At 45.7% G+C, this 25891-nt stretch overlaps 1 protein-coding gene across 2 annotated transcripts in view; it reads left to right on the forward strand.

Moving 5' to 3' along the window:
• The first annotated feature begins 589 nt into the window (after positions 1–589).
• Positions 590–25891, forward strand: part of MYZAP (myocardial zonula adherens protein) — a 93430-nt gene continuing 68128 nt past the window's right edge. Inside the window, exons 1-2 of one of the 2 annotated variants that reach the window (XM_004056249.4) lie at positions 590–811; positions 12974–13060. In XM_004056249.4, the coding sequence (XP_004056297.1) occupies positions 737–811; positions 12974–13060 (162 nt within the window). In that variant the 5' untranslated portion in view covers positions 590–736. The remainder of the gene's footprint in view (positions 812–12973; positions 13061–25891) is intronic. The other variant, XM_055364038.2, reaches the window with a different exon arrangement.

Consider the following 25891-nt stretch of genomic DNA (forward strand, 5'->3'; position numbering starts at 1 on the left):
AATGAGGTAACACACGCAAAGTGCTCTCCAGGCAGGCCCACAGTAATCATTGAATAAATATGGGCAGTGTGGCCCACTCCTACTTGCATTTCAGGTCTTAGCTTAGTCATCACCTCCTCTGAGGTTGGCTGTGTGCTCCCGTAGTACACGGTATCTCCTCTTCTACCACAGCCCGGCACCTGTCATCCCCACCACACTGCAAACTCTCCGAGGCCAAGAGCCAGTCGACTGTGTTGGCTGCTGGTGGGGACGCATAATAGGCATTCAGGAAACACTGAATGAATGACACGGGGTGAGGGTCCCAGTGATACGAGGGCGTGCAGAGGCTGTAGGGGGCAGTCCGGGGTGGGGGTAGGTCATGAGACTGAATGGGCAGGTGGACCTCAACTCTGCGGGGGACAGACAGAGCATGGGCGTCCAGGCTGTCCAGGGCTCCTTCTTGCCCTGGGACTGACCCTGGGAGGGCGCAGCGCCCTGGGAGAGGATGGTGCTCAACTTTAACCGGGTCGGCGCCCTCGGGAGAAAATGCAGCCTGACGGGTCGGGTGAGCGCGCTCGGCCCCGCCCCGGCCCGGCCCGGCCCCGCCCCCGGCCCCACCCCCGGGCCTTCGCGGTGCAGCTGGAGCTGCAAGTAGCCGGCGCCGTCCCGCGTCGCCCCCGCGCAGGGCGGGCCCCGCACGCTTATTCTGCCCGGGAGGAACGCAGGCGTCCAGCCCGCTACCGACCGCCGCTGCGGGATGCTGCGCTCCACGTCCACGGTCACCCTGCTCTCGGGCGGCGCCGCCAGGACGCCCGGGGCGCCCAGCAGGAGGGTGAGTAGCTGGGGCGGGAGCCGCCGCCGTCCCGTTCCCCCATCCTGGCCGCCCCCTCTAGAGGGGACTAGGGATGGGAAAGCTCGGGAGCCAGCACCTGGCCCCGACGCCCCACCCTGGCCTCAACTCCCCGGTCCTGTGCCGGCTCTGGCAGTGACCCTCCCTCTTGAGGTTTCAGGGGGCCCACCAGCTGGCAGGAGAGGGCTTAGGGGACTTTATGGAATTCCCAGAGATTTCCTCTCCTTCCTGCCTCTCTGTCAAGCTGAGTTTATTGGCGGCACCAGTTTAAAAATCAAGGAAGACATTTGTGCAGTGTCCCTACCTTGAGACTCAAAAGTAATGAATGTATTTAAAACTCAAACTTTCCTTCTTCCATTAATTAAAAGAAAGACGGGGTCACTTGTGTCCACTAGTGATAGGGTAATTCTGGAGTGGGGTTAGCCAAGGTGGGCACCACTGTGCAAACCAGAACAGCAGCCGGCCGCCCAGGAGCCCGACTGTGTGGGACTCCGGTTTATGTAAACCGCTTTCTTCTGTCTGATTTAAATATTAGCACAGTGACAACAATGGCAGCACTGAAAGCTTGGGACAGCATCTCCAGGGAAGGTTTCCCTTTGGAAGTGCTGTTTCTTTTTGATCTTTGTGGCATCTTTTCCCATCTCTCCAGATGCTCTGTAAAAGAAATGCTCCATCTTTCTAACAGGGTCAGCACCTTAGAGCCACAGCCAGGGGCTTGGCTTGTGGCTTTTTAGTTCTTCCATTTATCATGATGTTCAATACTTATCATTTGATACCTCTTTGCTCTGATTGAGACTTCTGTAATCGTGTTTCCTCAAGATTTAAACAGGTGATTAAGTCCAGAGCAAAACCCCCACTGGTCCTGTCTGCGTGCAGGTCTTGGACCTGCTTATTTGCTTTTACATGCCTTAAGCGAGTGATGGTGGTCACCTTATAAGCTGTCTTTCTTAGCTCTAGAAGAAAGATGTGTTACTCTTGGGCATGGGCCAACTGATGGATTCTGGGGTGTGTGCGTGCGTCCACTCACCAGACACTTAGGTTGTGTACACACGCGCATGCGCGCGCACACCCCCCCCGCCCCCAGAATCCATCAGTTGGCTCATGCCCAAGGTTGACAGAACTCAAGTTGTCCAATCATTAGCATCATAGAATAAGATCTACACTGGGTCCAAGGTGGTTTCCAACCACAGTCCCGGCCTTACTCTAAGTTGGGTGTTTGTATTTTCCTATGGAAATCTTTCTCATTTTGAACACAATTGCAACTGAGAAAGAATGAAGTCACTGAAAAGCTAACCCTGAGCCCTGAGAGGATCATATGTGTGACCAGACTGCATGAATTGAATGAAATTCTCTGTAACTTCCCTTCCAGAGGTGGGGATTTGTTGGGGTACCTAACCTAATACGGTGGGTTGATACAAATGTGGCTGGTATACAAATAACATTTCTGAAGATTTTGGGTCAAACATTTCCTTTGGAGTATTTATTTAATTGTAGGTGCTTTGGTGTCGGGCACATTGTGACACTCTTGAAAAGACTTTGCCTTTTGAATAAGATGGCAGACGTATTTTGGACTGGAGAACTCAGGGCTCGGGATCAGGCCGTTCAGGGCTGTCCTGGGTACACTGGTACTTGTTTCTGGAAAGAAGGTATCTAAAGGTTCTAGGGTTCTGCCCATCTTTGTGGTTTCTAGCTCTGCTCATGATTTGCAGATGTTACAGGTACTATCTGTGTGTGTGCTGGGGATTGTGTGTGTGGTGGGAAGCTGTGAGATGTTGATTAATTGATTTATTGAACATTCATAAACCTTTTTCTGTGTGGTAAAGGGCTGGCATTGGGGTCCGCCCTACCTGTAGAGGCAGACATTTTCCCAAACTCACATCAAACAAAGTGGTGATGGTTATAGTGGGGTGAAGAGTTTACAAAGTTCTGTAGAAGCTAAAATAAAGGTTCTTCCTGAGGCATCAGGGGAAGGCCTCTCACTACAGGTTTGTTTTTTTGAGATGGAGTCTCACTTTGTCATCCAGGCTGGAGTGCCATGGCACGATCTCGGCTCACTGCAGCCTCCACCTCCCAGGTTCAAGCAGTCCTCCTGCCTCAGCCTCCCGAGTAGCTGGAACTACAGGCGCACACCACCATGCTTGGCTAATTTTTGTATTTTTAGCGGAGACAGGGTTTTGTCATGTTGGCCAGCCTGGTCTTGAGCTCCTGACCTCAAGTGATCCAACTGCCTCGGCCTCCCAAAGTGCTGGGATTACAGGCATGAGCCGCCCCGCCCCGCCTACTGGTGATGTTTGAGTTTAATCTTGCAGGATGAGTAGAATTTGTAGGGGAATTGACATTATTGGGATACTGAAAGGAGGAAATAACCATCTCAATGGAATACTTGGTATATATAGTCATGTACTGCATAACCACATTTCGGTCAACAGCAGCCAGGATATATGACGGTGGTTGGAACAGTAGGCTATCTCATATCGCCTAGGTGTGTGGTAGGCTATACCATCTAGGTTTGTGTAAGTGCACTCTATGATGATTACGCAACGACAAAAATCATCAAATGATGCATTTCTCGAATGCATCTCCACGGTTAAGTGACACACGACTACTTTATCATGATGGCAAATTGGACCTGCTTTGGGACAAAATACCTATTGTTTAGAAAAGCAGGAACAGGATGACCTGAAAATAAAATTGTAGACCAAATAATCATTGGAAGTGTACCTTTCATTGAAAGTTGTTCAGCAAATACTGTATTGTTCTGTTATTCCTCTCTGATGGTGGACAAGTGATGGTCTTGAACATGTTAGCCATTAAAATTGTATTTCTGGTTCATCCAAAGAGCTCGTCAAATTGGGGACTGCAGGGGAAACCAGCCTATGTGGGTCCAGATATTTAAGCCAACCAGAAGTGGTGGTGACAGCTGACACTGAGCAGGGACTCCTGCGAGCCAGCTGCCAAGGGTTATGTGGCTGGCTGGACTGCCACCAGTTAGCCTTTGTTCAATGGCTGCCACCTGCAATTTGTATTTCCTTGTTATCTGAAATCATCTCTCAAGGAAAAAAAACAAACAGGTGGAGAGAGTAATTTCTGTCAGCTGATAAACAAAGCTCTGAAAGGGATTTATGGATGCCAACCAGCAGAAGTTGTGAAATTAAAAAAACTCCCTTCAAACCAGTTGTGCACTAAAAATAGTTTTATCTATGGCAACAGCAGGAAGACAAATTGACTGGAGAATAACCACAGCCAGAAGATGACCTTGGGGAATGGGGGGAAACGATTTTAAAAATATTGACCTTGCTTCATGCTTTTGAAAGGAATTTTATAAATGCCAGTTAGTCTTGCTAAATGGGCCTTTGAAATGGAAGGTTGGTTGTGTGGCTGGGTCGTGTGCTTTGTGGGGACGGCATGTGTTGCTTTATGGCTTCCCCACAAAGCACACAACCGGGTCACACAACTGACCTTTCGGCACAATACTTACTGCCGAGTATTTTTGGCTAAGCTGTTCTGATCCCAGGCTGTGGAATGATAGATCTGTCAAGGATCTTCTCCAGCACCTTGCTCTCTTGATAATAAAAGACTGTTGGCTGGTGTTGCTGCTATCGTGTCCCCTCACTGGCACAGAAAAAAAACAAAACCCAACAAGGTCACAGGATAGGACTGACTATCTCCTAGCCTGCCCTTGCTGATAGTTCTTTCTATTTGGCAAAGGCTTCCTCTGTTAAACACTGGAATGGGCCTCCTTGGCTAATGTGTCCCTCTCCTATGTCCCATTGCTGCCTGACTGGGCTAAGTTGTGAGGGTTTGGAACCATGGCGTCCTCTGGGCTAAGGGCAGGGCTTAAACCTGTGCCGGTCAAAAATGATGGTTGTAGGCTCAGAAAAAGAGGTGCCCAGCTCTATGCTTTTGATCTTTCACATTGCCTTGTTTGATAGAGGATGAACAGACCTGAATTCTGGAGACTCGTAAGGAAACTTGATTTCCCCTAGACATTTATGGAGATCCCATGGCTTTTCTACAAAGGATATGGAATGTGATTTTGACCCATTTGTCTCTGGGGGCACTGATGGAGTGCTGCGTTTGAGGTCCCTGTTGTAGTTTACCTATGCTGTGCATCCGTATCTGAACAAGAGACCTGGAGGCTGGTGTCACTAAGCCCTGGTCACTGGGGAAGCCTTTGAAGTCAATTAGCCTCAAATGTTCTTGTCTAATTGAGTTCAAGGAGCTGTGGGCCCAGGACTGACTAACTAGAGACCATGTTAAATATTTCAACCCAAGATACTTCTCAGCACTCATCATGCCTTATGGTCTTACGGAATTCCAGCACTTCTCCAGCACACAGAAGAGCAATACAGTGGTGTTTACCTCTTTCCCTCTTTGGTGAGTGACAGTTCCTAAGTGTCAACCACACTCCTGGCTCTTTTTCACTCTTAAAGGCCGGGGTGATCTTTCTAAAATGCTAAATCTAGTCTCCTGACTCGTCTGCTTCAAGAGCCTCCTCAGTACTGCCAGGAAAAAGTTCACACTCCTTAGTGTAGCATCCAGGCCCTCTGGTTTGGCCCGTGCCTGTCCTGTTTCCCCTCCCTATATGTGGTCTTCTCAGATATTCCAAATCGTTTGCCATTTCCCCGAGCTTTCAATGCTGTTCCTTGCCTCTTTGCTTTTCTTCATGTTTCTCCTCTGATGAGTGTTGCCTCCTCTAGGAAGCCTGCCCTGAAACCTCAAACCTCCTTCTCGTGTTCCCGTAGAGGCCTGTGCATGCCACCATTACTTGCGTCACCTATGATTACCTACTGGAAGACACGGCTTAGGAACCACCCCTCCCCAGGCTTGGTGGAATAGGCACTTAAAAACAGAAATCTCACCAGGTCCTACGTAGAGGAGCCACGGTTAACACTGAATTGGCAAATGGAAAAACAGGAAGAGAAGCCTTGAGTTAAATCCATCCCATCACCTCTGACCCACCTGGGCAGGAAACGGGTGACAAATACATGGGAATGCTGGCCCAGGTGAGGAGTATGACAGTTCTGGGAAGTCCTCCAAATATTCGAGTTGCCTCATCCTGCTGCACAGTTGGAGCTTCATCCCTTTGGTTCAGTCAGTGGTTGTCAACCGGTTATACACAGAATCACTGGGAGGCTTAAAATAGCCATGTCCAGGCCTCATCCCAAACCAATTAAATGGGAACATCTTAAAGTACAGAAAAGCATGAGTATTTTTTAGGAAGCTTCCCAGGCGATTCTAATGTGCAGCAAGGCTAAGAATATTTCTTTAAGCATTACTCCCTTCTATAGCTTTCTTGGAAATGCAGACACTCCTGGGACAGTGTTGCAGAAAGGTCCCTTGGGCCTTGTGGGATGAAGGGCAGGGTGGTGATGGGGCAGGGCGGGGGAGTCCTCGCACTCCAAGTCACACTGGCATCTTTGTGTGCCTTCATCCACCTGTGTTTTCTCTCTGGATCTTGGCGTTTGGGGCACATTGTGTGCCTGGTACAGAACACAGCCACAGAGAGCAGGAATGTTTTGTATGCCTCTGAGCTAAGAATGGTTTTCACAGGGGCCTGCAAAACCTAAATATTTACTGTCTGGCTCTCTACAGAAAAAGTTCGCCCCACCCTGATGTAGATAATTGGGCTGCAAGTTCAGGGCCACAGCAGAGCCAAGAGGTCTAATCTAGATGGGGCATACACTGTTCCGCATGCAGCCTGCTGCAGGCTCCTGGGATTTGATCCTTGTGCTGAGCAGAGTGTGGGGTCTGTTCCCCCCAGCCACACTTACAAGGGCCCCACCTTTTATCATTAAGGGGAGCTGAGCAGGGACCCACAGTCACAAAGTGGAACAGGCCTGAGAGAAATATAAATGCACTTGGCTAATTTTCTTAGGGAAATCCATCTTTGTAAACTGGCAAAACCCTGTCACCTCCCTGAATCATCTTCTCCACTCCCTTTTTATGTGAGATAGATATTTTTCCCCTGGGTGAGCCAAAGTGCCTGAAGTTGAGAGCATGATGTTACTGGATCCGCAGAGTACCCCCTAAGTGAGACCCAGGCCCTTGTCTCCACAAAAGGGTCAGAAACAAGGCCTGAGGGGACCCATGTAGCTCCCCAGGGGCCCTGAGTTGCCAAAAAGGGTTTTGTTGTGCTTTTTCTTGTGGAGGAAACCTGAATGCTACCTGTCCCTCCCTTGCTATCCTTCCCAGGGGGGTTGGTTTCAAGAAAGTGCAAGGCACTCCAGGGAGTTTCAGGTATATTCTTACTTTGTTTTAGTTCAACCTAAAAAAACTACAAAACCCAACACTGAGCGAGTGCCCATCATGTGTTGATACTATGCTAAGCACCGTAGGGGCTATATAAGTGGTGACGGTACAAAGCTTACTTGATCACTCCCCCTGTGTTTTCCCTTCCGTCCATTGTGTGGTGCATGGAACACTGGAGGCACTGAAAAATGACCAGTTGGATTATTGAAGTGAACTCAGATTTGAATGTTAGTCTCTTCCTCCAAAGATTTGAATGGCTCCTCATTGTCTTCTGACTAGAGCCAGTGCTTCTCTATCATGCATTTGTAGATTGATAGTTCAGCCCCTGTCTGTTTGTCCATTTGCCTGTCCTACCCAGGCTTAGGCTGCAGGTTCTTATTCTTGGAACTTGCCAACATCTGTGCGTTTGGCACAGACTGGAACGCCTTGCCTGATAGCTGTCTGTTGTTGTTATGACGGTGGGTTCTCCAAACCTCACTGACCTGTAAAGTCCTTTCTGTCCTTCTATACCCAGCTCAAATTGTATCCCGAGGGTCCTTCCTGAGGGACTTTCCCATATATTCCCACCTCCCATTAAGATTAGTGTTCTTCTTCCTATATTCCCATGATAATAAAGAATGTTTACAGAGTGCTTAATGCGTGCCAGAAATTGTCCTAAGCTCTTTACACACATGAGCTAATTTAATCCTCACAACATTCCTAGGAGGGTACAGTGTTGTTAGTTCTTTTTACAACTAGGGTAATGGAAGCACTGAAGACTAAGTGGCTTTCCAAAGGTCTCAAAGCTAGTAGGTGTCAGAACCAATATTGGAAGCCAGGAAGTACATTTCCACTATGATTTAACCACAAAGCTATCCTGTCTCTCTACACCTTGTATTGGTTATTGCAGGTGTTCTTGATTGCCTTGTTTGGGTATATTTCTAGATTATGTACTCCTTGGAGGCACAGCATTTTTTTTTTTTTTTTTTTTTTTTTTTGCCATCGTCATACCCTCATAGTCCCTAAAACTTTTCACAAGTAATGGGTGCTCAGTAACTGAGTAATAAAGTATGCTGAGTCCAGCTTCCTGCTTTGATCTCCTGGAAGGAACCCTTGCCCCCAGGGACAGCAGGTTCGGTAGCAGTGGTGTTCAGGGTAGGATGCAGTTCTTCGCATTGTGCATAACACAACCAGCTGCTTTGGGAACCCCTGGGAATAAAGTGCCCTACCTGCCTTTCAGGCACTGCCAAGCCTGGGGCATCTCTGGAGATTGTGTATCCGAGTTTCAGGAGACCATGGAGATCAGCCTTGTAAAATGCTCGGAGGTAAGGAATGCTGCCTTGATGTTACTCAGGGGGAGATTTTCCCATGGGGAGATTGCGGAAGGTGAATGAATGGAGGGAGGTAGACTGTACTCGGACAACTTTATGGGTGGTTCAGGGGTTACTGTCCTTAGCGCTTCTGTTAGGGATTCAGAGTACCTTTTAGACCTTTAGAATGTCCCCCTTGCTGCTCCTGAAGCAGTCCTGTGGAAGGATTAGTCTCTTTCTGGATCTGTCTCTTCCCGACATATTTTCTCCCAGTCTTTGTTATTACTATTACTACTATTATTATTTTAATCAAAAACTTACATATCTTAACATCGTTGCCACCAACACAGAAATCTGTTTCCTTAAGAATATCTTCCCCCTACATCTACGCAAGTTATCAGGGTATATTTAAAAAATTAAAATGGGATTATCCTTAATGTTTTGTTCTGCAACTTTCTTTTTTCCCCATGGCCGTACATTTGGCTATCTTGTAAGGAAGATATGTGATTCTGTTCTAAGCTGGGTTTAAATTGCTCCTGAACAGCCAGTCCATCAGTGGGTCAGTATTTATTAAAGAAAAACTAGCTGTGCTCCTTAATGTTTTGATCAAAGCACTTCTGTTGACAAGAGTAAACTTCAGACAGGGTGCTGCAGTAGCCTCAAGCACCAGCTGCAACTGCCAAATGTCTTTGAAGTCATATGTTTTATTTTACAAGTTCACTGTATTTTATGCATTCTGTTTACCTTGTGGCTTTGTATACCTCAGGGTATTGCTCAGTGTGAGAGCTTCATATAAGGGTTGCCCAGCTCATCATAGGAAGTGTGTTGAGGAATATAGATGGGCAGATGAAGAATGGGCTCAAGCCAGGGGAGGGACCATCTAACTTTTGAGTGATTGGACCCATGGGACCCCCTTTCTGAAAATTATGACCGTTAAGGATTACCCCTCTAAAATAATCAACCAACCGAAAGTCATCACTTACAGTGTTAATGTCTCTGATTCATTGACCAAATTGTTATTTTCATGGAAACAGGACTGTGAGGCTAAGCAGGTCTGTTTCATTTTGAAGCACATAGGATGATGATAATATCTAGATAATAGTAAAAATATCTGGCTGGGTGCAGTGGCTCATGCCTGAAATCCCAACACATTTGGAGGCCGAGACAGGATTGCTTGAGCCCAGGTGTCTAAGACCCATGTGGGCAACATAATAAGACTCTGTATCTACAAAAAATAAAAAATTAGCTAGGCATGGTGATGCATGCCTGTGGTCCCAGCTATTTGGGGGGCTGAGGTCGGAGAATCACTTGAGCCCAGGAGATTGAGGCTGCAGTGCTATGATTACACCACTGCACTCCAGCCTGGGTGACAGAGCAAGACCCAGTCTCAAAATAAATAAATAATCAAATAAAAATAAAAATATCTAATATTCATAGAGGCTTACTATGTGACACTCTCCCTTTATCCCATTTTACCCTTGAGATTCAGAGAGATTAAGTAACTTTCCCATAGACACACAGCTAGTAGATGTTGGAGCCTGTGTATGTGTGTATGTGTGATAGGCATATATGTACGTGTGTGCACAGTCGTGTGTGTGTTTGTGTGTGTGTGTGTGTGTGTGTGTGTGTGTGTGTGATGTGGTGCAGGAGAAAAGGACTTCCTTTTCCCTGCAGAATTATGCATGGACTAGACCCAGCCTAATAGGAGATTGTTGAGCACCACAGGTTGGGATTGTCTATGTGGTCTGAGTTACACTTTGATGCTTGTGCAAATGTTAGACTGGTTTCAACCAGTCTGAGGGGCCTGGAGCCAGAGAGTTGCCTTTCTCTGGAGGGACTCAAGATTCCCTACTCAAGATCAGTGTTGTTGCCCACCAGGAAAGAGAGCTACCCGGTAGTATGGCTTGGTTTCTTTTTGGCCAACATGACTGACGGTGAGCTTTGAAGGTTGCTTGTAAAGTTGGCCGCACAAGAGGCAATGATAGCCCTGGGGGTCAGGCCACATCTGATTTCGGGGTCCCTGGGGGATGATGCTTGCCAAGAGGAGGATGAGGATGGAGAGGGATCTTGAAACCAAGTCATGTGATTTAAAGAACTGGGGTTGTTTCGTCCAGAAGAAAGGAAGTTCAAGGGACAGGAGGACTGTCTAGAAAAAGGGGAATTAGTTTGCAGTCCGAGGACAACCCTGGGTCCATTAGGTAGAAATTCTGGTGTAAGCTCAGATCAGCAAGTTAGACGTGCCTGGTAGCAAAATGCAATGCCTTGGAGGGTGGTAATGGTGTATGTGGAAGTGCTAACATGGGTCCCAAACCTGGGCTCCCTAACCTGTTCATGGAAAATGAATAGGTTGGTGCCACCTGTCAGGTACATTTTCGGGTGTTGGGTTTCTTCATAGGTGGGCAGATTGAACTCAAGAGATTTTTGACATTCCCTGTAGCCCTGGGCTTCTAGGCTGCAGGGTGGTTTTGCTAAGAGGCCACCCTGTGGACCAGTGCAGATCTGTGAACCTGCCAACCAGACTGGGACGGGGGTGGAGAGGATTTGTTTGCTAGGGCTGCCATGAAAACTACCACAACGCCAGTGGCTTGAACAACAGAAATTTCTTGTCTCACAGTTCTGGAGGTTAGTGGCCCAAAATTAAGGTATTGGCAAGGTTTGTTTCTTCTGAGGTCTGTGAAGGAACTCTCTGTTCCAGGCCCTTCTCCTTGGCTGTTGATGGGTCGTCTTAATGTTTATACGATGATCGCCCTGTATGTGTGTCTGTCCCCAAATTTCCCACTCTTATAAGGACACCAGTCATTTTGATTTAGGGCCACCCTTATGTTCTCATTTTTACTTGATTACCTCTGTAAAGACCCTGTCTTCAAATAAGGTCACATTCTGAGATGCCAGGAAGGCGGTCAGGACTTCAATGGATGAATTTTAGGGGGATGCAATTCAACCCATATTAGGGAGCCAACAGCACTCCCGCGAACTGAGCCCACATTGCATTTCAGGCATGTGATGGGGGCCATGAGTATAAGAGCTAAGAAAGTAAGCCCCGGCGACTGCCTGGGTTCAAATCTCAGCTCTGTCATTTCCCAGCCATGTAACCCTTCAGAGGCTTAGCTTCCTCATCTGAAAAATGGGGCAGGTAAGAGAATCTCTTACCATAGGTTTGTGGTGAGGCGTAAATGAATAAATACCTGTAAAACACTTAGAAGATGCCTATACATGGTTAGCTATTACTATTATTACTGTTATTGTCCCCTCGTACTACAGATTATAGTAGTCCATTTTTCCCTCTGTTGAGTAGGAAAATGACTTTGCTCCTAAGTCACTCTTTGTCAACAGAATTTGATAAATCACACAAATTATAGCTTCTCTCACTGAATGGTATAATGCTTTTTTATTTTTAACAGAAATGGTGCAATTTAGACTTTAAAAAATCATTTAGGAATCTTTATCCGATATTTCAGTGAAATTTTTTGGCAGCCTTTAATAAACTGACATGAGAATCTCAGTGACTAGTGACAAATATTCATGGTGACATAGCTAATTAAGGAGTCAGATGTCTTACCAAAACTCATAAGCATTATATTTTCTTCTCCTAAGCCTTTCCAGCTAACTATCTTACTTTTAGTCTGTATCCAACAAGCAGGGACAGCTTTTTTTTAAAAATTGTAGCAATGTACTTGTGAGATTTACCATTTTGACCCTTTTTAAGTGCATAGTTCAGTGGCATTAAGTGCATCCACACTCTTGTGCAACTGGCACCACCATCTATCTCGAGGATTTTTTTCATCTTCCCAAACTGGGATTCCATGCCCATTAAATACTAACTTTCCCTGTATCCTTACCCCCGGTCACCACAGTTCCACTTTCTGTCTCTATGATTTTGATTACTCCTGGTACCTCATCTAAGTAGAATCATACAGTATTTGTCTTTTTGCCACTGGCTTATTTCACTTAGCATAGTGTCTTCAAGGTTTATCCATGTTGTAGCATGTGTCAGACTTTCCTTCCTTTTTAATATTGGGTAATATTCCATTGTATGTATAAATCATATTTTGTTTATCCATTCATCTGTCAATGGACATTTGGGTTGCTTCCACCTTTTGGCTATTGTGGATAATGCTGCTATGAACATGGGCATATGGACTTTTTTGAAAAAAAGTTGTGATTAAACATGTACATATATATTGTAGAAAAATTAAATATATAGGCAAGTAGAAAGCACCCTCCCTTCCCAATAGAGATATCCACTGTGTATATTTTGGCTTCTTTCCCTCTAACTATATTTTTGCCTATACTTGTGAAATGAGATCATTCTATACATATTGTTATGGAAACTGAGCCATTGGTAAAGAAATGTTTGAAATAGATCAAGTGATTTGGTAGTTTCCTTCCTTGAGCCCCAGGGTGGTGGGTGCCTGTGCTGTACCAGGCTGGCCTGGTACTGTGAAGATAAGGCTGGCCTTGTCTCCTCTATGGCTCCTGTATGATCAGGGCAGTGTTCCCCATTGGAAGTAGGGGAAATGGGCTGTGAGAAGCCCAAGGTCATCTGGCTCTTTCTGCCCCAAATGCTGACTCCTAACTGGCCTCTCCTTTCCCTCTCTTCTAGGCAAATGTTTGCAGACTACGGCTGACCGTACCTCCTGAGAGTCCAGTTCCTGAGCAAAGTGAAAAGAAGATTGAGAGAAAAGAGCAGGTAAGGTATCTCTGAGGCAAAGCCCCAACACGTTCCAGCCTCTATACCCTTAACCCACTCTCCCATCTCCTAACCAGGCCATTCCCAGAGGCTGAGTGTCTGCACCTCTGTTGAGGAGAAGGCCCTCTCAACCTTCCCACCTCATCTCCCATCTTCCCAGAAGACAGAGAGCACTCCCTAGCCGGCTCTGCCAGCGACGTGCCCTGCTCTTGTTTCTTGGTGAACACTATGGCTTTGTGTTGCCTTGAAGCTGCAGGGACACTGGCCTTAGTGACAGGTGCTGTGGCAGGGAACGTGGGTTTTCCTGAAACAGCCCAATCCAGTTGCTTCAAAGGGCCTATTGTGAGCAGCTGGCAGGGCTGGAACCTTTCTCAGCAGCTTGGAGCAGCAGCCGGGGGCTCTGCTCCCGCAGAAGAGAGGAAAGGCTGGCAGGCAGCATGGTGCAGGGAAAGGGCACTTTCTTGGCTGGGGGTAGGAGGCATTCGGCAAACATTTTTGTGCCAGCTCCTGTGCTAAGTGCTGAGGCGATGAAGATAAGTAAGTCCTTGCCTTGGAGGAATTTGCAGTTTTCTGGGTGAGACGATGATGTGATATTTCAGGTGTTAAGATCCAGCCCTATATGACGGAATCTGGGAACACAGAGAAGGGAATAACTGACTGCTTGGGAGGTGACAGTGAAGTTGGAGGCTTGAAGGATAAAGAGGAGGTCCTGCTGACCTCTAGGCCTGTGGTCCTGGCCGACCCATTTTACTCATTCATAATTATGGGGCACCTACTGTATTCCAGGCACTGTTGTATACAGTAGGAATATAGTAGGGAACAGAGCAGTAAACCAGATCTGTCATCCATGGAACTTATATTCTAGTGGGACAAGAATGGAAGTAGACAAAATAATTAAGTACGTTTTATAGAGGTTAGGAGGTGGTAAGTGCTGATGGAGACAAAGTAAAAGAAGGGGTAGGGGTGCCAGGAAGTAGGCAGTACTTTTTCTTGAGCATGTATTTTATATGATTATAAAATAAAACAAAATAAAATGATATAAATTTCATAAATGGAGTCATAACATAGTGACCTCTTGAAATACAAGCTTGCTTTAGAGTTAAGCACTAATGTGGTCAACTATAAAAAAGAAAGCTTCTCGTCGACTGCTAAGTGTTTGATAATGTCCCTAAGTTTACCGTAGGTCTCTGTCTCTCCTTGCCCTGTCCTCCCCACTTTCTACCAAGGACAGAGAGCTGCCTGTGCTGATGCAAATGATGAATGCCAGGGAAAGGAAGTAGGGAGAAAAGCAAATGAAGTTCTGACTAGAGAAAGGTGAGGAGTAAAATTGCTGATCTGCCTAAAAAGAGTGGATGAGTTCCACTAAAAAGATCCAGAAAAACAGCTAGTTCTGGGTTGCAGAAGGGAAAAGATGAGGGGGATATGGGACCTCTGGAAAATAAGGTTTCACTCAGAGATGAATGGGGTCCTAGTAAAGGACCTAGCAGCCAGTTTGAATGGGCTTTCACTGGCCAAAATGGGAACAGCTGGAGCATCAAAAAGAATAATGACAGTCATGGGTTATAACACATCGAATATTAAAAAAAATCCATACGTTTATAGTGATAATTGGAGAAGGGGAGTAGAGGCACGAGATCAGAGGATAAAATAGGGAAGGCTCCCTTTTTTTATAGAACACTAGCTAATAAGTTTAGAAAATCTTTGTTTTGTAACCTCCAGGTATACTCATCAATAGATGCAAAAATAAGTTGGTGAAAGATTATTGTAGGATATTCTCAAAGTATCACCCCAAAGGATTATTGATTCTAAAGGGACAGTGCCTTCACAGTGGAGTAGGCAGGTAGCCAGCATTTCAACCAAGTGATCCAACGTAACTTCACCAATAGTGGAACGAGCTGATGTTACATGACTTCTGAGGTGATTCACCTAAGAGGTGCACAACATCACGTATGTAATATTCATGCCAAACTTGTTTAACTGAATCTAATAATAAGGAAACAGAACCAAAATGTGGGACATTCTGCAAAACAATTGGCCTGAATCCTTCAATAAATTCAATGTTATTTTTTAAAAAGATGAGAATTTGTTGCAGATAAGAGACTAAAGAGACATAACATTAAATGTAATGAGTGAACCTGGATTAGATCTTGGCAACAAAAATTATATAAAAGATAGAGCACATGGACTCAGGAAGGGGAACATCACACTCTGGGGACTGTTGTGGGGTGGGGCGGGGGGGAGGGATAGCATTAGGAGATATACTTAATGCTAAATGGCGAATTAATGGGTGCAGCGCACCAGCATGGCACATGTATACATATGTAACTAACCTGCACATTGTGCACGTGTACCCTAAAACTTAAAGTATAATAATAATAAAATAAAATAAAAGATATACTGGGATGACTATACAATTTTGTATATGAACTATATATTACATATTATTGAATAAATGTTAATTTTCTTGTGATGATGGTACTATGGTTATGTAGTTGAGTGGCTCTTTCAGCTTCTCTGTAGCTTTGAACATTCTCCAAAGACAAAGTTTGGGAGTAAAAGTCCTAAGCAGAGAGTGGAAGTGGTCAGGCTTCAGCTGCTACACCCCTGCTGATGAACAGGATTGAGTGGGGCCATCTGTCACTAGGGAGTGTCCCCTTCTGTCCTCACTGCTCCTCTCCCTGCCTGTCCCTTTTAGAGCTGATGGCTTGGTCCAAGACATGGGTCTGGGCTGTGTCCAGGTGCTCAGAGCTGCTTAGAACACTTTTTGAAGAAGTGGCCTAAGCTGGAGTGAGGGACAGGACAAGGGCCTGGTGGCTGTACCTGTTGGTACAGATGGTAGAGGAATTGGGGAATATAGTCTTTTGGAGTTAGACCCAAGCTTCATGCCTTGGGAGATGTTCGTGAAAGGTTTCTGAGTGCCAAAACTGGGGTGGTAGGGGCTGGAGGACCCTGGAGGGTCTGTAACCACTGAAGAAGAATCAAGTAATCCCAAGGAAGGAGCCTCGTGTGTTTAGCTGTGTCGAGTGGAGTCAACAAATTGTGTGTCAGTTTGCCTATTTGGCTTGAATAGTGCTTTTCAAACTTGTCAATAGGACCCTCTTTTTTAAAAAAAAATCAGAATGTTTTACTGAGCCCTCATATGCAAACCAAGCAAAAGTGGTGCTAACGGGGGCCCAAGTCCTCCCAGTCTCCCTTTACCCCTCAGCCCCCAGACACCCTCCTGTGGTTGCTTGAGAACTCCAAGGCCCTGAGGAGCACAGGACAGGCACTGCTGGGATAGCGTATGCACCAGGATACTTCTTACACCAGGTGGACCAGGCATGCAGTCTAAGTGCCTATGTGTGGCACATTGGTGACTCATTGCAGAAGAACTGGGGTAGAGGGGAGGAGGGTGGGGCTGTTGTTTCCCTAGGGATGAAGTCCTTGGGTGGTGGCAGCCCTTGAAGTTTCTAGGGGTAACTGGGAGGCTGCTTTGAGTGATTTTATCACCATGTCCTGGCCTGGTTCCTGGCATGAGTCACTGAGGGCCAGGGCCATGCACTGTCGAGGAGACTCTGTAGGGGCCACTTCCTTGGATGTGGTTTCAACATGGCTTCCCCTCCTTGGAACCCATGGAATTGCAAGAGGCCAAAACTCTGGATGACCCTCCCTGGTCATGTGACTTTGGTTCCTTTGAAGGGGCGTCTTCTGTGTGCAAAGGCCAGGGGATTGGAGCTGGCTCAGATATGTGAGGAGAAAGTTGTAAATGGCCCGATCGACTTCTGTTGCAGTGAGACTTCTCAAGGATTTCCAGGGCCCTGTTAGAGCCGCACATGATGAGGGCAGCCTGGGCCTTCCTTAGTCTTTCACACTGTTCTGGGAGGTGTTTAATATTGCGGGGATGCCCCGATGCCATGGGACAGCTGGCCATGCATAGAGGCTGCTGCCAGTTGGGCCATTCTTCCATTTGCTGTTCTCCAGTTATTGGAGAAAGGAATTGCTCCCAATGTGGGTGTGTTGTGGATGGCGTATTTTGCCCATTTCCACAAAGGTGTGTTTGGAGGCTGCTGGATGCAATTACAACAGAGTCAGCACCTTCTTATGGAGTTAAGGGTTTGTGGGGTGTATTTGGAGGTTTTCTACCCCTAAGGCAGATGCCCTGGCTGCCTGTTCCTTTTAGTCCTTCAGGAGACATCAAGTGCCCCGACACTGCTTTATGCTGACCATAGATGAGGTCCCAAATGCACAGCTTCCTCATCTTTAAAGTAGACACAACAATGCCTGGTTTCAAATTGTAAATAAGCTAATATATGCAAAATGCCCACCACAGTGTCAGGTTTATAATATGGATTAAAGAGGTAATGACTAAACACTGAATCTCTTCCCTTTGAATGCCAAATCCAGTGGCCCTGGGTCTTTGTTTTTACCCCCTTAGACCTTCTGGAGTTATTCTCTTGCCTGAAGTTGCCTGTCTTTATTTTCCAAACACATAGCATCTCTTCCCTCCTCATAGCACTTGCTGAGGCCCTAGCCATGCTTGGAGTCCCTTCACTGCCATGTCTCAGTTTATCTAAGTCTTCCCTGTCCTTCAAGGCTCAGCTAAAGGCCCACTTCCCTTCTGATAACTTCCCAGACTTCTGTGTGCTGGGGTGGTCACTCTTCCCTTAACCTACAGGACACCCAGGCTGCCCCTTTCACTTGGCACCTAGCCATATGCTGCTAAGAACTCCACATAGGTATAGATATACATTTTTGCAAAATTTGTGTATAACATATATGTAGGCACATACACACACACAGAGAAATGAGGTTGAGTCTTTTTATTCTCTCTTCCCAAAGCCTAGGTGGCTGCCTTGCACATAGTAGGTGCTTAATGAATGCTTGTTGATTATGATGATTGAGTTTTATATTAGCTTCCTAGGGCTGCCACAGCAAAGCATGAAAAACGAGATGGCTTCAATAACCGAAAGTATTCTGTCACGGTTCTGGAGTTCATACGTCTGGGATCAAGGTGCTTGTGGTGCCCCCTCTGAAGGCGCCAGGGGGAGAATTCTTCTTTGCCGCTTCCAGCTGCTGGTAGCTCTTGGTAATCCTTGCCTTGTGGCAGCATCACTCCGATTTTCACATGGCATTTTCATGTGTCTGTGTCCAGATTTTCCCCTTTTTACAGGGACACCAATAGGGCCCAGTCTAATGGCTTTCTCCTAACTTGACCTGCTCTCCATATAATTCCTAGGTACTGGGGGTTAGGACTCCAGCGTATCTTTTTGGGGGACACTATTCAACCCATAACAGGTTCTTTGAGGAAATCACCTTGAATTATAGTAACAACTCAGATGAATTAGCTGTGGGCTTTTACTTGAATATTGAACATTAAAAATCATTAATAATATGGGAAGGAGGATGCTGATTAGTTTGTGGGCACAAATTACATGTTGAGAAATTGATAAATGTAGAATATAATGTTTATAAACATGCTGAACATTCAAATTAAAATTGGTAATAGTTTTGAAATTAAGTACCTGTTGTTTTCAAAGAACTCTCTAAATTTATGTATCCATATTCTTATCCATAGTCATGTGCAACAGATTCCTATGTGTATATGCAGGGACACACACACACAGAGACAGAACCCACACCAGCTATTGCAGACTTAGCATATTGAATCAGGGCCTCACTGCACAGTTGAATTTTAGGGAATCTGATCTGAGTTGATTCTGTGTCTTTATGATGGTAAAGTCCTTTGCAAATAGATAAAATAGCTTGAGGCAGATACTGTTTTAAATAACTATTAACATCCCAGCTTTGGAGGTGTCCTTCAGTGACCTATTGTTTTTAAAGAAGCTGTTTTCTCTCTAGATCTTTGAGAATGCTGAGTGAGAGAGAGAGCAGATGCGTGGGTATGGATGTAGAGTTGGGAACTTTCATAACCCAATAAAATGTTGAAAAGGAGGAAGTCCTTGCCAGTAGGTTTTATAGTCCTCTTTCCTTTAAAAGCCTTGGATGAATAAGCCTGCTGAGTTCTCGTCCTTGGCGTGACTGTTTATACAACCTCGCGGGCTGTTGCCAAGTGAGCGAGTGTGCTGCCATGATTCAGAGCTTCAGGTGGGGGCCGGGCTGCCCTTTGTGACAGCACACCAGGGACTCTGCGTGCCCCTCAGAGATAACAGCCCCTGGAGGATGGGGAGAGACCTAGAGTTTGAGTCCCGGCTTCCTCATGAACCCCTGTGGTGGTTGGGCCAGTCAGGTCATCTCTAGGGGTCTTTGCTGCTTCTTCTAGCAAATAGAAATGTTAGTCTAGAGCCAGTGTTTTTCCAAACATTCCTTTATTCACGTTGATAAATGTGGAAGTTCTATTGGTAAAGCAGTCAAGGAGCAGTGGGTGGAGCTGAAATAAGATCAGGGCTATGTTGGCTGCCTCCTTCAGGCCCCCAACTCTTCACCCTACAACCTTGTCAGACATGGAGGAGGAGCTGGGAATAGTGTCTGAAAACACACTGGACTATACAACTCTTTTCCATTTTTCTAACCTTCTGAGACTTTGTGATTCACTACCCATGAAGAGAAACCAAGGCCACTTTGGGGGTGAATATTTCGCTGTCAGAGCCACTTTGACAACTGTAATGAGAACAGCCAAAAGACCAAGAAGAAGGTGGACGGACAGACAGACTCATTCAGATAGACATGTAGAGTTGAGTAGGAACCCATATACTCAAAAATGTAAAGAAACCACACCACCAATACTAGAAACTCCCAGTATCTACTAGTATGCTATTAGCACACTAGGTGTTTTGTGTGTTTTATTCTGTGTATTCTTTAGACTGCCCACTGAAATTGGTGGTATGATCCCCATTTTAGTGTTAAGGACCCTGAAGCTCTTTAAAGTACAGAAAATAACTTTCTTAGGGGCACACAGCTAGTAGATAGTGGATTTGCAATTCCAACTCAGGTCTGTGACGGGCCATGTTGCCATGGGAACATTGACTTGCGTGCCTTCTCCTATCAGAGAAACTCTGTTTAGGATATTTACATTTTATCAGTCAAGGTTACCTAAGGTGTGTGCTATACCCCTGGGTTCCAGAAAAGCAGTTCCTGATTTTTTTTTTCCTCCTGTGTATTCTTCCCTTTTCCACGGGGGTTATTAGGCCTAAGCAACTATTGTCTGCGTTGAAGCTGTGTACTAGCTGCACACTAGTCTGCATGGAAGCTGTGCACTAGCTGTACGCTAGCACTCCTATCAGGCTGCTATCATTACAAATGCCACTCTCTTTGGGACTTCTGCTTGGCTAGAAGCTTTCCTTTTCCTTCTCATCTTAAGCTTTGAAAATGATCTTTTCTCCTGAGTTTACTTACGAAATGGGCACTATTCAGTCTGTGAGACTGTCAGAAATAACTAAATTAGTTTTATTTTTTAGAAACAGGGTCTTACTATGTCATCCAGGCTGGAAAGCAGTGGCTATTCCCAGGTGCAATCATAGTACACGATTGCCTTGAACACCTGGGCTCAAGTATTCCTCCTGTCTCAGCCTCTCAAGTAGCTGGGACTACAAGCATACACCACTGCGCCTGGACAAGTATTTTGATAAGCCAAAGGTTTCAGTTTTTCTGAGAATATTTATTTCCCAGGCTGTGGAAAGGCCCTTTGGGCTCAGAGGTAATGTTCATTTTTGTCCAAGAAAGCAAAACAGTGTTAAGTATGAGTAATGACCTGGGCCAAATAATTTGCTGAGATAGATACACAGGTTGTACAAGCCAGAGCACATTCCTGAAGTGCCAGCCTCTGCCTGCAAGATGGGCAGGGAACCCAGTGGCTCTGTGCTCAGCAGTCCCAGGTTAGCTGCTGCCCTCTGGCTGGAGAAAAGAGGTCTGAAGTAAGAAGTTTTGGAAATAACTTGGCTTCCAGTCTGGAAGTCACACGAGTCACATTATGGCCCTTCTCAACCATATTGGCAGCCAGGATGTGTGACCAGCTGCCCCTCCTGGCTGGTGGGGCGGGGGACTGGCTGTATTAGTCTGCTATTGTCAGTTTGATGCATGTTGAGCTGCATTTCTGCTCTTATTTCCCCTAAGAATGCTGATTGACCAAGGGATTTTCTTTTTTTGCACAGATTAATCCTCAGTGTCAAGGATGACTGTATACTCCAAATATTCCATCTTTCTTTTTCCCTTCAAAATGTACTTATGGAGCATCTGTTTATGCTGGGTACCAGAGATAGAGCAGTGAATAAGGCAGATGTTGTCCCTGGCTTTTTGGAGCTTGTTGCATTGTAGGTTCCTGTCTTCTCATTTAAGATTTGGACAATATCATTGACCTTGTTAATCCAGACTCTTCAATGGCCAGTAAATCCCTTAGGAGAGGAATTTAGGCTGAGTTAGTTTTCTGTAGCTGCTCTTTCTTTCTAAGGCACTGGCTGCCAGATGTATCTTTAGGGAGGTCAGCCATAGTATGGGGCCTGTAGGTAGATTTTAAGCTGTGAGTACTCACAGGAAACAGCTTAATCCAGAGATTCTGCGTATGTGTTGGGAGTATGGAATGCCCTTTCAGTCAATTTTCCTTCTTTGTAATAACTTTCTTTTTATTCTGCACTTTAATTAAGCCTTTTCTTTTCTTTTTTTTTTCGAGACGGAGTCTCGCTCTGTCGCCCAGGCTGGAGTGCAATGGTGCGATCTCGGCTCACTGCAAGCTCCACCTCCCGGGTTCACACCATTCTCCTGCCTCAGCCTCCCGAGTAGCTGGGACTACAGGCGCCCGCCACCACGCCTGGCTAATTTTTTTGTATTTTTAGTAGAGATGGGGTTTCACCGTGTTAGCCAGGATGGTCTCCATCTCCTGACCTTGTGATCCACCTGCCTCGGCCTCCCAAAGTGCTGGGATTACAGGCATGAGCCACCATTCCTGGCCAGGCCTTTTATTTTCAAGCAAATTCTGTCTAGTATTGTTTCATGCCCAGGAGGCTTTTAATAGAGTACATTTTTTAAAATTTGTTTTTTTAGTACCAAGTAGCATTATAAAGAGGCTTTTGATTTTTAATTTAAATTTAATTTAATTTAATTTTCTTGAGATAGGGTCTTTCTCTGTCGCCCAGGCTGGAGTATAGTAGTATGATCACAGCTTACTGTAGCCTCAACCTCCTGGGCTCAAGCGATCTTCCCACCTTAACCTCCCAAGAAGCTGCGACTACAGGCACACACCACCACATCAAGCTAATTTTTGCATTTTTTGCAGAGATGGATTTTCACCATGTTGCCCAGGCTGGTCTCAAATGCTTGGACTCAAGCAATCTGCCTGCCTTGGCCTCCCAAAGTGCTGGGATTATAAGCATGAGACACCGTGCCTGGCCATAAGGAGGTTTTCAAAAACTTAATTTTGGAGAGTTTCAAACATACAAAATGAGACTGGATCATGTAATGAGTCATTGGTCCTTTCTCCAGCACCAGCAACCTCAATACATGGCCAATCCTGCCTCATCTACATCCACGCTGTATAAGGAAATAAATATACATCATCTGTATCTCAGCATGTTTTTCTAAAAGAGACTGTTTCTTAATATCATCATAATGCTCTTCTGCCTAAAAATCAATACTTTTCTTATTGGGAGGTATTTTAAAGGATACAAGAGGAGAGAAATTTAGCCACAAACATCTTGCTCAACATATCAGCTTTTTTCTTTTTTTCCCCGTGTTCAGTTTTTGACCAAAAGCATACTGACATTTTATAAAAAGGATAGCCATCTATGCTCGTAGCAGCTTTTCTGGGTATACATGTTGTGACCGGGGTAAACATTAACTGTCTGTTCCTCCATCTAAGAAGAATAACAGGTATTCACTTCATTTGGACCATATTTATGTACCCTGAGTAATTCCCAGACCTCTCCCAACTTCTAAAGTTCCCTATTCATTCAGCAAATATTTATTGAGAGACTCATTGCATGTCAGTCACTGTTAGATCTGGGAATTACGGTGGAAAAGAAGACAAAGTAGGCCCTGGACTTGCTGCAATTTACAGTTGATAGGGAAGCAGGGCTTCCCCACACAAGGATACTGACATACACCAACAGTCGCTGGGCTGCAGCTGTGGTGAGTGTCGTGGGGAAGTGCTGTGAGAGTGGACCGAGAAGACCTCAGGGGTCTGAAGGGTCAGGGAAGGCGTTCTTGATTCTTGAGGAAGTGACATTTCAGCCCAGCAGTGCAGATTGAGGGAACAGCATGTGTGACTACCTTGAAACAAGAAGGAGGCTGGCTCCTAAAGGAACAGAAGGGAGGCAGTGAGGCAGGTGTGGGGTTGGGGATGGGCAGGGGAAGTGGAAAGAGCCCCCCATCCTGGGCCTGCCTCTTCCAAATGGCCCTGGGACCTGAAAGCAGGCTCTTGGCTTCCTACGGCTGGAGACCCTGGGATGCTACATGGAGACGTGAGTTGCAGTTCCTCTCCTGACTGTAGCATTGTAGTGAAAAAAGAGCTCCAATTTGGAAAGACATAGGCAGGCACTCGCAGGCTGTTACCCTGGAAGAAGAGAAGTCATACTATTTACACAGTAGGGTCATTGTGAGGATTAAAGAAAATATATATTTTATTATATATTATATATAATAAAATCACCTGACAACAAATTTCTTCCCCCTCCTCTTTCTTCAGTAACTTACTTCTTCACTTTTCCTGTCAGGGACCATCAGCTCCTTGGGCTGCCTCAGGAGTCCTCTCCCCTGGTGTGGCTGGTGCTGATGGCCCTGCTCCCCAGCGGGTAGAGTCCTGGGGCCATGCCCTTCCTGGGGGCCTTTTATTTAGACCCTGACATTTACACAAATGTTCAATTCAAACATAATGCTTTTTTCTTTTTGCCAAAAAACATTCAAAGTCTACCAAAGAACATAAAGGAAAAAGTGAAATCTCATTTTCCTGAGGAAACTGTCGTTAGAGATCTGGATTGCATCCTTCCAGCTGTTTTACATACACAAACACACAGTCTTCAAACAAAAAATGAAAATTTGAAATTTACGACTTTTCACTCAGTGTATCTTGATCTCTTTCTGTGGGTACAACTTTGAGACCTGGGCCACTCGGGAGTGTTCCACAGACCTCATTGTTCCTGGCATTGCTTGTGTTTTCCCCGCTCCGTGGCAGCCTCATCTCCCTGCCTGGGCCAGGGGCAGGATCCTCTGTGTCTGGCCACCTGAGTTTTCCTGCAAGCCAGTCCACCTCTGAAAGCCTTTGCTTTGCAGAAATGCATTTCACCAAAGCGTTGTGTTGTCATTGGCTTGTTTTTTAGGAACTGGGTGGAGTCCGTGACTGAAAGATCTTGCTTTTGTTTCCTGGTATTTGGGGAGTTTCATTAGAGCTTTTCCTCTTCCTGGTTATATGTCCAGTAAATTGGGGATAACTTAATGCCAGCTCTTGACTCTGCTGCAAGCCATATAACAGCTCAGTTACCCAAACTTAAGCACAAATGTAAGGATAGCATCAGTGCCTTTGGGGCCCAGCTGTAAGGGACTCAGGCATTTACCAGAAGCAAGTGCAAGGAATCACAGCTCCTTGCATCCCATGTCTTCCCAAGTGTGGGAAGAAGGGCAAGAAGCAATGGTTGTAGTATTTTCTTACTTTTTAAGAAGCTTACATTGAAACGAAGCAAAACAAAACAAAAAACAAGCAATATAGAAAGGTATAAAGAAAAAGGCAAAAGTCATCCTGATCTCTAGCACCCCTACCCCACCCATGGTTCCTTCCTTAGAGACCTGTAAGGTTAATCATCATCACATAGCTTTCTAGACCTTTCTTTGATTTTGCAAACTTTGCATGAATGGGATCATAAAGTACTTAAAGTACATAAAGAACTTTCTGTTCTGCCACAGTGAATGATTTTCAAATGCAGATTAAAGTTTTGTGTGTTAAAAAATACTTTGTGGGCCATGCAAGGTGGCTCATGCTTGTAATCCCAGCACTTTGGGAGGCCAAAGCAGGCAGATCACTTGAGGTCAGGAATTTGAGAACATTCTGGCCAAGATGGTGAAACCTTGTCTGTACTAAAAATACAAAAATTGGCCGGGCGCAGTGGCTCACGCCTGTGATCCCAGCACTTTGGGGGGCCGAGGTGGGCGGATCACAAGGTCAAGAGATCGAGACCATCCTGGCCAACATGGTGAAACCCCGTCTCTACTGAAAATACAAAAATTAGTTGGGCGTGGTGGCGCGCTTCTAGTCCCAGCTACTCAGGAGGCTGAGGTAGGAGAATTGGTTGAACTCAGGAGGCGGAGGTTGCAGTGAGCCGAGATTGCGCCACTGCACTCCAACCTGGCGACAGAGTGAGACTCTGTCTCAAAAACAAACAAACAAAATATAAAAATGAGCCCATGTAGTGGTATACACTTGTAATTCCAGCTACTTGGAAGACTGAGGCAGGAGAATCACTTGAACCCGGGAGGTGGAGGTTGCAGTAAGCCACGATCACGCCACTACACTCCAGCCTGGGTGACAGAGTGAGACTCCATCTCAAAAAAAAAGTGTTTTGTTTTTTTTTTTTTTTTTGGTGAATACATGGCAACAATCTCTGTGTAAAGGCAGTTGAAAAGTTAGCAGGACAGCAGAATTACCCTTATGGAATTTAGGTTTCTGTGCTGTGGGATTGTCGAGGTACCTGGGTCAGCCCCAGGGAAAACTGGGAGAAGGCCAGTTTGTCTGAAGTCTCAGTCCTTAATCTTGGATTTTTTCTTACTTCTGTCCCTTCCATGTTGTGGAGGCCCCTACTCTGTCCCCCTCCATCTAAACATAGCCTGCAGTATGGGGAGGTGCCTAATGTCAGACAGAATCACAGAGCCAGGCTTGAATGTAGGTGTGTGTCCATAAGCAAGTTGCCTAACCTC

This window comes from Gorilla gorilla, chromosome 16 (genome assembly GCF_029281585.2).
Source record: "Gorilla gorilla gorilla isolate KB3781 chromosome 16, NHGRI_mGorGor1-v2.1_pri, whole genome shotgun sequence".
Lineage (NCBI taxonomy): Eukaryota > Metazoa > Chordata > Mammalia > Primates > Hominidae > Gorilla > Gorilla gorilla.